The sequence below is a fragment of the Solanum pennellii genome, chromosome 8 (assembly GCF_001406875.1).
Source record: "Solanum pennellii chromosome 8, SPENNV200".
Lineage (NCBI taxonomy): Eukaryota > Viridiplantae > Streptophyta > Magnoliopsida > Solanales > Solanaceae > Solanum > Solanum pennellii.
In genome coordinates, this window is record NC_028644.1 from 47,889,502 (window position 1) to 47,903,347 (window position 13,846).

The 13,846-nt window shown below is 29.7% G+C and overlaps 1 protein-coding gene across 3 annotated transcripts; it reads right to left on the reverse strand.

Annotated features, from left to right (window-relative positions):
* Positions 1-1,655: 1,655 nt before the first annotated feature.
* LOC107026791 (transcription factor TCP2) lies at positions 1,656-8,205 on the reverse strand. Of its 3 annotated transcripts, XM_027919377.1 has the most exons (4): positions 7,960-8,205; positions 7,633-7,745; positions 5,726-6,789; positions 1,656-1,917 (listed from the first exon to the last, which is right to left on the reverse strand). In XM_027919377.1, exon 3 carries the CDS (start codon positions 6,732-6,734, stop codon positions 5,742-5,744), a length of 993 nt encoding a protein of 330 aa, XP_027775178.1. In that variant the 5' UTR covers positions 6,735-6,789; positions 7,633-7,745; positions 7,960-8,205; the 3' UTR covers positions 1,656-1,917; positions 5,726-5,741. The 3 variants fall into 3 exon arrangements, with proteins under 3 accessions (XP_027775178.1, XP_015083361.1, XP_015083360.1); XM_015227875.2 differs by lacking the exon at positions 7,633-7,745; XM_015227874.2 differs by lacking the exons at positions 7,633-7,745; positions 7,960-8,205 and adding an exon at positions 7,295-7,456.
* Between the last annotated feature and the right edge of the window lie 5,641 nt (positions 8,206-13,846).

Sequence of the window (13,846 nt, forward strand, 5' to 3'; positions counted from 1 at the left end):
TTTTTAAAAGGAATCCATTCACGTAATTAATCCTAGGAACTACTTATATCTTTCTAAGAAAAGAATATATATTTGATTACTAAATTGATTAAAAGTGAATAAAATAAAAACAATAACTATTGCACAAATTCAATATTCAAATGAGGATACTAAAATACCACATGCTAGGCTAATGTATATATAGCAAAAAACCATGGTAAATTCTCAATAATAATAACAACACAACATTATAAAATTTTTACAATAACAACAAATAAGAAACATAAATATTAAACTAAACAAATAAAAAGAGACGAGAGAAGAGAGTATAGATATTTTTCTTTTTTTCTTTTTTTGTAATTGATTTAAGTGTGTACATTATTGTGTCAAACGTCACTATTGATATGATAGTATTGAGAAACACAAAGAGTTGTCATGAATATGAAATTAATCCGTTTGTGATTATGGTGAGAGATAGGAGTAAAAACCATAACAAATATAATTAGGGAGTTACATATATTTACAATGAAAAATTAGTGATAATAAAATTATGTGTATTAATATGATGATTTTTTATTTACTATTTAATATTTAATTAATTAAATAATTTATACGTTTAAATGTAATGTATGAGTAAAAATCTAAGGATAAAATATGTAAAAAAAATGTATATATTAAATGTGTAATGAAAAATCATTATGACTAATTATTAAGAAATTTGTAGCAACTATCAATACGAAAAATCATCTTCATTAGTACGTGAAAGTCGTAAAGATTGTGATTTTGTTTTTGTTTTCTTGTTAATAATAACTTACAATTTAATAATGAGTACTAGATTGTAAGTCTAGTTAGACATAGGAGTGTTATTATCATAATACGAAGAGTCAAAATTCATGAATTCTAAAATAAATATAAATAAAAAAATTAGTTTAAATAATTTCAAGATAATAAATAAATAGTCAAGAGATGTTTTTGTAATTCAACTTTTGACTCAGATTCTTCTCAATTTTTGTATAATTAATTTCTGGACATGTGTCTCATCCTAATATATTAATATAGACTTCCTAAAATGAAGTATATAATACTCTATTTAGCAATTGAACAGTCATTTAGTTGAAAAAAGTAGATTCAAATGCAACATATATTTGTAATGTAATATTATTTATCTGTCATGTAACAAAATGAGATACATGCTTGGAAGTTGTTCTATTTCTTCATGAAGATAGCAACTTTAGATATTATACTAATAATGTTTTAAAAATAAACATACATACTAAATAAGAATTGAGAGGCCACAAAAGTATACAAAAATGACACTAAATGAAACCAATAAAGTTAGATTCAAAATCAAACTCATGAAATATATACTCCATACTTATGAATTTGGTTCAATAGCTACTCCCAAAGTGATATTTTTTGGATCAAACTAAAAATACAGAGTGTGTGAAATAAATAAAATAAAAAATATTATCTATACACATTATTGCATAAACACAAGCCAAATTAAAGCAGTAAACAAAAATTGAACTTGTTCAAAGGAAAAAAATAGTATTACCTTATGATAGAGTAAACTCAACAAATAAGAGGGCGATAATAATAGTTTTTTGTGTAGTCTAACAGAATAGGAGTAAGAATAGAATGATAAAGAAATTTGATAGGATGGTAACTTTATAAAGTGCAAAGAATATGAAAAGAGTATAGATTATATAACTGATTGAAGTTTAAAAGACAAAAGATACAAATGCTGTAATAGGAAAAGTTTGAAACATTAGTTAAATGATCAGGACAAAGTGGTTATTTTAAATATGATTAGGGATATTTTTGTAATTCAACTTTCAACTATGGAGCTTCCTAGTATAATATGATAAGCCTGTAGCAGAGAAGAGCATATATGGGTGCTTCCTTTGGGACTTAGAGGCTGCTTCCATTTTGAATTACCTGAATCATTCCGTGACAAATTAAAACCTTCATCAGGTTGGTTACAAGAAAAAACATGTTTTGAGAAACTAACTTTTACTCATCTTGAATTTTAACAAGGATGCATGAAACTAGAATTACAACATCACATTCAACATAATCTCACAAGTAAAATCTTGAAAGGCTATTGTGTACACAGAATTTACCCCTACCTGAAAGATAGAGGGGTTTTCTAGTAGAAGGGGTAGTGATATAGTGTGTACTTTCACTATTAAAACATGTTATTGGTAGGGGAATCAAAATGTGTAACCGTAATGTATATGTACATTTTTTGCATAATCAAAGCCAAAACAATGAATTCATGAGTTGGACTCGCCCTATATAGTAGCTTTAATTACTCAGCAATATTTATTCCCTCCATCCATTGAACAACTGTATTAAAGGTGAAAACACAAGCAAAGTCAACAAAAATTTGATCTTGACACATAACTTATAGTAAAGAATGAAACATATATCCTTTTTTTTTTAGTTTTTCTCAAAGAGAATAAATATATATTAGAAAGCTATTACTGGAGCCATGAGATATGCTAGAAAAATATGCTTTTGGACAGCTTAGTTAAGTAATGACACCAAAAGTTCATTGACTAATCAATATCTCAATTAGGCAAAAAGGATATATAACAAGGTAAAAAGACCTTGGCAGATGTACTCTAAAACTCATTATATTAACTCTTTGAAGGGCAAAACCTTTAAGAATATTAGTATATCAAGTGGTTAATTAGGTGGTGGTCGAGAGTCATGAAGTCTTAGGTTCAAACTCCATTAGAGATAAAAACATTAGGTGATTCTTTCCATCTATCTAGCTGGTACTTGTCGATGGTGGGAGGCAGTGGCGGAGCCAGGATTTTAAATAAGGGGATTCAAAATCTGTAGAAATAGATTCACAAAATAGCCGAAGGGGCTTCGACATCTACTAAATATACATTAAAAAAATAATTTTAACTATGTATAAATAATATAAATTTCCGCCGAATGGGGTTCGGATGAACCCCTTATACTAAGGTGGCTCCGCCCCGGTAGGAGGTGACAAGTATCCCATAAAATTAGTTAAAAGTGCACGAAATCTGACCAAAAAATAAAAAGCTGCCTTAGGCCTTGGCATCTAGGCACTATTGTTAGGTTATACCCTCTGTCTCGCTTAAATATCCGACGCACATTCAATATTTAAATTGAAAGCTTCATTAGATATATAAGAAATATGTACGGGAAACCAATAACAAAGTATCTAACATTTTCATTAGAGTTTAAAGTTATACACGATGGAATTTTATACTGCTATATAGCATTAACTTATGGTAGCAAATAATGATCCATCTTATAATTAACAATCTCACATTATATGCATATATGTCAGTTTTCATGCCCCTACTTAGAAACTTCATTGTCGTAATACACATCTTAACATTCCCGACTTCAGTGTGCAACAATTAATCACTATGATAAGTGTGTGACTCTTTCATTTAAGAAACTAATCCGTTGCAGAAATCACACGTTTATTTAGAATACTTAATTATATTCTCAATAGACATGATCATGAATATCAAACTAGCATGGATGGGAACAAGATCTAACTCACTAAAGTTTTTTTTTTCTTGATGACGAGGGAAACCCGCAATCGCTACCCTTTAGATATGCACAGGATAAAACTCCAGCTTCTATGCAATAGCTCGCAAACCACATAGGAGAGGGAACCTGTACTGGACAAGTCTGGTGCAGCGAGCTCGACCCAGAAGACAAACCCTTTGCTTTTGCTGGCAAGGGGTTTCAAACTTGAGACCTCTAACATGAAAGTCTAAGCTCAAACCATTGGGTACCCCTAAGGGTCACTAGAGGTTTTCTTATTCAATGGCCTTCTTAACCTAAGAGTTTACTTGTCTATAACTTGTCATATATATAAACAAAATTCCCCGAGGTTTGTATTTCTTTGTACTAAGATTTTAAATACTACTCTATGTTGTCTTACTTTTCTTTTAGTTTGCCTCAAGTTTCGTTTATCTACTTTGATATCTCTTTAATTAATTCTAACTTTCTATATGATATGTTACTACAAAATATATTAAATTTTGATATTTTTACATAATTTTTAACTTGAGACCAAAATATTAGAACAACTATCTATTTTTCAAAATTTTATTTCAAATGAAAACTAAACAAATAAAGTAAAATAAAGCTATTAGTAAAGTAAGTTATATCACAAAGGACATGACCAAAAGCACTTACATACCTAGACCACAGTGTCACAGACAAACTAAAATGATCAAAGTTATTGCTCAAAGAGTTTATTCCTTACCTATTAAACATTAACCCATATGGAATCAAACTAGTAGAAGTTCAAGATAAATACTATAGCAATGCTTCACTCGTTAGTTAAAGTAAATTTGATTGGAAATTTTACGATGCCCTAAGTTTTAAATAAGTGAGTTTGTATATGAATCCTTACTTATCATATTTCATCATTTAAAATCATCTCAAACTAATATTATAAATAAATAATTGAAATTCTACCTTCCCTTAATTACTTTCCTTTATTTGTGATCAATAAAACATTAAACTATTTAATACCCAAAGCCTTACTTGCTTTATGCTGCTGTTTACAATTAATTCACATATCTACTGTGATGTCGGAATATTTATTGGTTTCAATATATATGAAAAATCTTTACATTTTAGTTTATTGTTAACACTTTTAAGCTTTTTCATGTAGCCATAAATGTCATGGCCAAGTCCTAAAAATACTTTGCACAGAATTCATTATTTTACGTCCAGCTAGCACTAAAGCACTACTCCTAAGTCCTAGTAGAAGTTGTAGAATTATTTCATGTATTTCAACTGAACAATTATGTACTTTTTTTTTCTATTCACTCATTTTGATATGAAATATATCTTTTTTTGTGTACTTTTGATATATATATATATATATATTAAATTTATGTGTCATAAAATCTTTATCAAACCATTGTATGAAAAAATACCCTACTTGTGTTTTCGAGGTAGTAATAAGGTCTTCTTATCCTACTTATGGGAGTACATTATATTTGTTGTGGTTGTTGTATCATTCCAAAAAAATTATATGAATATATATGAATGTTTGGAGTTAATACGAGAAAAAACAACCTCTTACAACGCTAGCATAGTATTACTTTTTTCATCCATTTTTATATATCCAGTTTAATTTATTCTTTGAAAAATTAAAGTGCTTTATCATCATATACTCATTTCAGTATTGAATATTTTTAATGAGCAAGGTAACTTGTACCAGTAATTTGAGGCTTGTTATATAGTCAAATTATGAATCAATGTATTTATTGATTTTTCAAAAAATGTCTAGAGAAACATAGACAAGTATGGGAATATAGTGTTGTGTGCAAAAGGCTGACATTAACATACATAATATAGGATTAGGAGTATAGGTTTTGTTTGACCTAGCTAAGCAACAGCAAGACCTAACAAAGCGCCGTTTAACTGACTCTATTTATGCACTTAAATGTGACTTATGACAATTTGATGGGACACTAGGCCAATGAGAACAGAGAGGATATTTATTGTATTTTTAAAAAGGAGCATCTACTCTTCCACCATTTTTAAAGTGCCCAGCTATTAACACCTGTCTATGGTACAGACATGCTAAGCAACAAGGAAACCAAACAAACAGCCGATCCCCATTCCCAGGAAACACATGCCCCAATAACTTTTTATGAAACCAATAAATCTTTTTTCATCATACTAAACACACATTAATTAACTCATCTCATATGAATTGAAAATTTACCAGATGGAACTTGAAGTTACTTCTTTTCTTTTCCTTTCTGATCTGAATGCTGGTTGTCATATCCAGTTGTGGAACCAAGATATGATCCGTACCTCTGATAATGAGGCAAAGTAGAGGAAGAATTGGACTGAAGGGTCCCCCTATTGAAACCAGATGATGATGAAGAAGAAATGCTGAAGTTCAAATTGTACTCGTTATTACTACTTGTCACAACTGGAACTAGGTCGCCGCCGAATGGGAAATGCTGCATCTCACCTGTAATGCTAAAAATTGGTGAAGACACTGGTCTTAATGGATTTCCCAAATAAATTTGGCCGTCAGTAAAATACTCCAAGGGATTTGTAGACCATTGTCTCGGTGTGTTTTGGTCATCATTAACACTAGTCTTGTTGTTTTTGTTATCGCTCATACCACCAGTCAATAGCTCCGTAAAAGATGAGTTAGGGTGCATATTTCGGTGATGATTAGCAACTTTCTCTGTAGCCCTTTCCCTTGCTCGCTCCCGTGCCTTGACTCGACTATCAGATCTAGAAAGTGACAATCCAGAACCTTTGCTAGTCTCAGAATTGCTACAACTTGGTTGTTGCTGATTATTATAATTAAGATCATCATCCATTTCAATATCAGCTGAATCAAAACCCTGCTCACTTGACCTTTTCTCATCGCTGAGCTGCAGTGTATCTTGAAGAGCCTCAAGAGGTGGAAGCTCAGCGATTGAAGGAGCGGCTGCTTTTAACAACCACTCTACAACCTTGCTGGGCTGATCACAGCCAAGACGGTCTTGCAAATCATAGAACTGTATAGCAGTATTGACAGAAAGACGAACACGTCTGTCTCTTAACCCCTTTGAAGTCAATACTTTGCTATGCCTATCTTTTCCTCCAGATGCACGAGAAACTCTAACAATTCTTGATGTAGGCCAACCATATAATTTCCCAATCCCACCACCTAGGTCACCACTCTTTTTGACTTCTCCAACATCATACTGCTCATCCTCCTTGTTACTCATTCTTAGAAATTTGCACTCCTTCTCTTACATCTCCATACTAGCACAACTTTCATACCTTTCTCAAACAAAAAAATCAAGTTTATTTCTTTATCCAAATAAAAACAACAAAAAGGGTTTTTTTTTAATGTGGATTTGGGACTTGATCAATTAGGGTTTCATAGATGGGGATAAACAAATGAAAGGAGGTGTATCTAGACAGATGTGTATTCCATTGATGATGATTACACACTAGTTTTGGCTTTTATAATGATATAATAGTGAGTGGAGACACATAAATTTGTGTAAAAAGGCATTTTTTGCGGTTTGATATATCACGTTCAGATACAGATACAAATAGGGTTTTGTTCAAATGTCAGAAGGCTTTCTTTTTTGCAGTGCTAACAAAACAAAGGCCTGTGTTTTTGTTCAGAACTAAGCACCATACCCCTGTTACACTCAAGGAAAAACAGCCACAAAAAAATATTTAAAAAATCAAAAGTAACTAGTACTACTAGTAATATTTTTACTTTAAAAAAATGAAAAATTTAAATTTTTTTTTCTTGCTTTCTTTAAAGACTGACCTTCCTTTCCAAGCTTTCTTTAAGATTAAGTGGTTTGATGAGGAAAAGCTAAACAAAGAGGAGTAGCTATTTCCTAATCTAAAAAGAACAAGTATATGGAGGTGAGTGGGGAGAGCCTTTTTCTTTCTGTAATTAAATTAAAGATATGCTATTGCTAGCTGACCCTAAAAAGAGACAAGATAGTCTACACAACTAATATAAATAAAAGAATATAAACAAATAAAGAATAACATGTTTTTGTTAAATAATAAACAATGCCTAGTGGGACTTTATTTATATATATAATATATTTATGTTTGTGTCTGTTAATTAAAAACAACAACAATACACTTATTTACCATTTTGTTGTCTCTTGAATGTATGCAGATAAACTACAAAATGCAAATCCACTTCTGTTGGATCTGAGAGTTTTGTGCTCTTTAAAAAGCTTTGCTACTCAGTAGATCAGCTCCTAGTTTCACATAAAATCAAATTCAAATTATGCTAGTGCACAAAAACAAAAATTCTCAAGAAAACAATTTTGAACACAAAAATTACAATATCAAAACTCAAAAAGGTACATTTTTTATGGAGTAACTAAAAATGTGAACTTTTACCTGTAAAATAAAATGCAAAAAAAAAAAAAAAACGAAGAAGAGGCTAAGTTCAAAGTTGAAGAATATTACCAGAATTTTGTGTAACTCTGCTTCCTTAGATCACACCTTTTAAAACTCCAAAGCCATAATCAGTTTTCTTTACACAAGAAAAAAGAAGAAGATGATTTATGTTGATATAATATGGTCACTAGATTTGTAGTACTAACTATTTTCAACCCTCATTGTTAGACCTTAAAAATATTTTAGGAAAAAGATACAAGTCCCCGTGATTTATTTTTATTTTTTTGGCCAAAATGGAAAATCTTTCATTCCCTTGTTGTTTTTTCAAGATATTTGGGTGGCAATTTAAATAGTCGAACTTAATGATAGAATTAAAACCCTAAGGTTGTATGTACATAAATACCCCATTTTTCTCATTTCCTCTTCTTTCTTTTTAAGAAAAAAACTCAAATATGTCATTAAACTTTCAGAAAATACTCATTTATGTTATCAATTAAAAGTTTGGCTTATTTATGTCATTATCATTAAAGAAAAGATTATTCATGCCAATAATTTTTAACAGTGATTTTGCAAAACTATTTTTGACACGTGGTCAATTTTAATTCGATCACGTCATCAATTTTTTTAATTAAAAAAATCATAATTTTGAAAAAAAAATTTAAATTAATTGATAGTATAAATAAGTCTTTTCTAAAAATCTGATGGCTGAACTTTTTCCCTTCTTTTAATGCCATGTCAAGATATATTTTTCCCTTTTTGCTGTCCCACAATATTTTTCTATTTCATTTTTAATTTTATACGGTATTTCCTTTGGTCTCAATTAAATTTTTTTAAAAACAAATTTTATGATAATATTCCTTTTGATTTATTTTGCGTGACCTTGTTTAACTATGCATAATTTTTTATTTTCTATTTTTATAAAAAAGACTTTTGAAGTAGAAGCTGGTCGAAAATAATATAGTAATTTTTCAAAATTATTTAGTAAGATAATAGGAGGGTTGAAAAGTTAAAAATCTCTTTTGAATATTTCAAATTATTTCAGTGATGATTTTAAGTCTTTTCGCTTTTAAGATTTTTAAAACCTGTGATATTAAAAATGATAACATTTGTATAAATATACAAAAACTTTTCATCAAGAATAAATATGAAATTTTAATTTAATTTCTTTTAAATTTAAAGAAAATATTTTTTCCTGTAACACATTTAAAAACGAATGATGTGAAATTTCTATATATAAAATAAATTTATCATGCTATTACTTTAGTTGTTGACATTGTATGCTTATGTAAAAGTGTACGGTCACTATGCATTAATTTTTGTATTGTATTAAAAAGCTTTTCATTGTTTTCTACAACGAATCAGAAATTTTAGTAACAACAATTCAGACTCTTTATGTAGTATCAATGTACCATTTCTTTTTTTATCTGCTCTAAAAAGAATGTCTTTCATATTATAAATAGAAATAATTTAATTTTAAAATTCCTTATACTTCTACGACTGAAATGATTATTACTCGTACAAGTGTCGAAGAATTGTTATCGAAAACAAATTTCAAAAAAACTCAAATATGTAAAGTTAAAAATTGCCACATAAAATGAGAAGCAAATTTAACTCATGAATCAATTTTACTCCGTTTTATTATCTTCAAACTTGGACAACTCACTCTTAATTATATGTTGCTTCTTCATTGCAAGTTTGCCAGAATAGCAGCGTCATTAAAATTGACCATAATATAATGTCATAAATGAGGACGCTAACGCGTTGAGAAAGACTACAATATTTCGATTTTATTATTCTCTTTGGAGTTTGGACTAGCTTAGATTTGTTCTCCCTCCGTCCAATTACTTTTTATTATTATTATGGGTAATGCTAAATTTTTTTAAAAATTGGTCAGAATTTTAAAAAGTCGGTAATATCTTTTTTATTTAAAAATAAATTGATTATTGATTTTTAATTAAAGTATATTGAAGTTAAAAGATAAAATATCATTCTGGCCAAATTCTAATCAAATTTGCTGACCAAAAGAATTTTCCTATTTTTATATTATGTTGAAGAAATCATTAATAAGATAATTGTTATAAACAATTTGTATTATAGTGAATGTCTAATTATGTGGAGTCCTTGTACGATATGGTTAAGAATCCTATTGGGGACCAAATAAGGTTTTCCCTATAAATAAAGGGTTTTCCTTCCTTGTAAATAAGATTTATGAAAGATCTCTGAATCCTGAATATACTTCATGAGAAATAAGAAGTCTTTTCTCTTCTCCCTACTTTCTTCTTCTTCTAAATTTATATAGTTTCATAACACGTTATCAGCACGATTGTTCTATTCTTAAAGAATTATGAAGAAGACGGAAAAAGTGCAAAAGAGATATTGCATAAGTTATGCAATAAGATTCTTATATCTTCAAGGTATGATTTATCTTTATGTTATAATTATTTATGTGACAAATCTGGAGGTACCATCTAAAGTAAATATTTAAAGAGATTTGTTGACTTTTTATACGTTTAATTTTAATCGATTGGGAAGGGAATTCCTTAATTTATTTTAATAATTGAATAAGCACAATTAAGTGAAAGGTATGTTTTCAGACCTTTATATGAGGTATGTGATCTATTAAGCTATATTTATAACTACTAATGTTGATTATAATAAATCAATAATCTCAATTTTGTGTGTAATTATAATGTACGATCATATTAATGATCATCAAAAGTGATAAAATTATAATTATTTTGAAGGTTTGAGGTTGAGCCTCATTATGGGTAAGACGATAGATTTGAGTTTTATCGCACCAAAAGAATAAGACGATGGATTTATGTCCAATCGCATAAAGAGGGTAAGACATTGGGTTAAAGTCCTGATGCATCATGATGATAAGATATTGGGTTCAAGACCCATAGATTTATGACCTAAGACACCTTTATATGGATAAGACGTTGAGTTTGAGTCTCAATGCACTATATTGATGATATTTTGACTATTAAAGCAAAAAGTATGCTTTTGATGAAAAGTAGTCATGAACCCTATTCAATTGAAAGCTTTCATTCCCTAAAGTGAATGTGATAGTCGTGCATATTACGTTTGAAAGAAGAAAAGTGATTGAATAATGCACATAAATATAGAATGAGGTACTAAAGCTATCATAATTTGATATGTACATGTTTGTGTTCCATTCATCAAGAATGAGAACTTTTAATAAATGCTAAAAATATAAATTCATTCTTTAAGGGGAATGAGGTGTAAGCCACCATGCTAGGCATAAGAAAGATTGCGACCTTGGTCAATCATGTGGTATCACCAAGAATGCCTCTAAGAAGACATGTATTATAGAAAAGTTTCATGTTTTATATTCAGGCTTGTATTAAACAAGAATCAATGCAATTGAGGCACATTCTATGGTAAATAAGAAGTTTACTAATTTCAGTATTTTCTTAGTTTGACACGATTGTCTGGGACATCGTTAGTCTATAATGTTTAGACGAAGTATGGAAAATTAAAATGGACTTTCATGGAAGAAACTAAAAATTCTTTTAAATGGTGAATTTTGTTATACTACTTGTTAGCAAGGCAAGCTAATTGTGAGACCACCATAAACAAAAGTTGAGATTGAATTTTCTGCGTTATAAGAACGTATACAGATATTTGTGGACCTAGTCATCCATTTAGTGGATTGTTTAGATATTTAATGGTCCTAACAAATGTTTCTTCTATATGGTCTCATGTGTGTCTATTTTATCTCGCAACTTGATATTTGCAAAAATATTGGCACAAATAATATGTTTACATGCACAAATTTTCTTCAGATTAGTTCATTCAATGATGGGATCATGACTCACCTAAAGGGTAAAGTAATTGAGAAGAAATAAATCTAAAAATTACTCTTAGAGTAATAAAATTGAAATTTACTCATAAAATAGTAAATCAGAAATTTACTAAAGCAAAAGGCACGTGACGTAGTAAACTTGGAGTTTATGAGTACTACTAATTTTATTAGTTGGCATGAATAATTTGGTCATCCCAAAGATGTGCATACTGAGTAATGGACATACATTGAAAAACTAGAAGATTCTTCAAGAATTCTTTACGTTGCTTGTTCTCGTGATAAAGTTGATTGGATCAACTAAAGTTGGTACTAAATCCCTAAATTCTGAAAAGTATAAAAGGTGAATATGGGCCTGTTTACCTATCATGTGATATGATAAAAAGATGCATCAATAAGATAATCACATGTGCGATTGTTGTCAACTTGCAGTTTGACATTCACAAAATTGTTTGTGCAAGATAATTGAGCTAAAAGCACAACTTTCAGAATATGAAATCAAGATAATTCATCTTGATAATATTGATAAATATATAAGATGATGTGACATTAAATGTCTCATATAGTGAATCATTGCTTATGAAAATAAAGTTTCATATGTTGATATGAAATATGATATTACATACAAACATAATTGTATGAATCAAACCAATAAGTTATGATCAATTTTTATGTTAATTGGTTTATGGTCAGGGACCAAATAGTTTTCATCTGATAATTTTGATGTGCAATATATAATTAATGAATATACATTGATGCACAAGGATAGATTCTCCAAAGATTGAGATATATGTTAGTTTGTCTAACATAAGGGAAATATTAGAAGCAACACAAAAGTTGTAAATACTCATATTGAATGTTCCTTAAAGATAGAGTCTACGACATGCATGAAGCATGATAGACTAATCAATTCTAAATATAATAATCCTTGAAAAGGGGGAGGATCAAAGAATCAAAATGATCATAATAAGGAGACAATGTGCTCTTAGAGAGCCTACGACATAACACTTTACGAAACCTCATGAGAGGGGTAGCTACCTAAAAATAATGAAGTGATGAGATCTCAATAAGTTTTGTCGTGTTGTGAATCGATACAAAATGGTATATCGTTGACGATATCTTTGATACAATAGCGCGCAATATTGTAAAAGATTATGAGAATATGAATTCTACATCTATTAAAGCATGCTTGTGTAGAAATAATTATCAAGTGAAAAGTGGAATGATGTATCTTGGTAAGCGTAAGCTTATTTGACTTGCAATCTAGGCACTAGAAGATGTCATACGTCTAATATTGAATGTTGTTACTTGACAAAATTGATATGAAAATATCCAATGGGTTCAAAATATAAAGTGATATACAAGTTTTTGAAAAACTTGTTAATCATCCTCCTAAGGATTAAATAGATTCAAAATGCATAGAGCATATACAAGTATCATTATGCAAGTTGATGACTAGAATTGAAACTCTTGGCATATATTATTTGCTTAAAGAAGTTGAAGTAAGGAACTTGCAGAAATCTTTGACCTTGAAGGGAAGATTTATTAAAGCAGATAGAAGAAAAAATATTTTGTCAAGATTTTTCTACACTCATAAACTCCCAAGAATGGTGATATCAACATGCAAGATGTCTGTTCAAGTAATATTATTGTTGATTTATTCACCAAGTCTACCAACTACAACTTTCAAGAAGATGGTGCACAAGCTTGGAAAACGAAGATTCTAGTCTCTGAATTGATGTTCTCATAAGGGGGAGTTAATACGCGATGTACTCTTTTTCCCTCACAAGGTTTTGTCCCACTGGGTTTTCCTTGTAAGGTTTTTAATGAGGCATCCATAATGCGTATTATTAGATATGTGTACTCTTTTTCCTTCACTAGATTTTTTTCCCACTGGATTTTATCTAGTAAGGTTTTAACGAGGCACATAATCTACCGACATTCAAGGGGGAGTGTTATAAACAATTTGTATTATAGTGAATGTCTAATTATGTGGAGTCCTTGTAGGATATGGTTAAGAATCCTATTTGGGGACCAAGTAAGGTTTTCCCTATAAATAAAGGGTTTTCCTTCCTTCTAAATAAGATTTGTGAAAGATCTCTGAATCCTGAATATACTTCGAGAAATAAG

Coding starts and splice junctions, on each gene's coding strand:
- LOC107026791 (XM_015227875.2), bottom strand. CDS start 6,734: ATGAGTAACAAGGAGGATGAGCAGTATGATGTTGGAGAAGTCAAAAAG.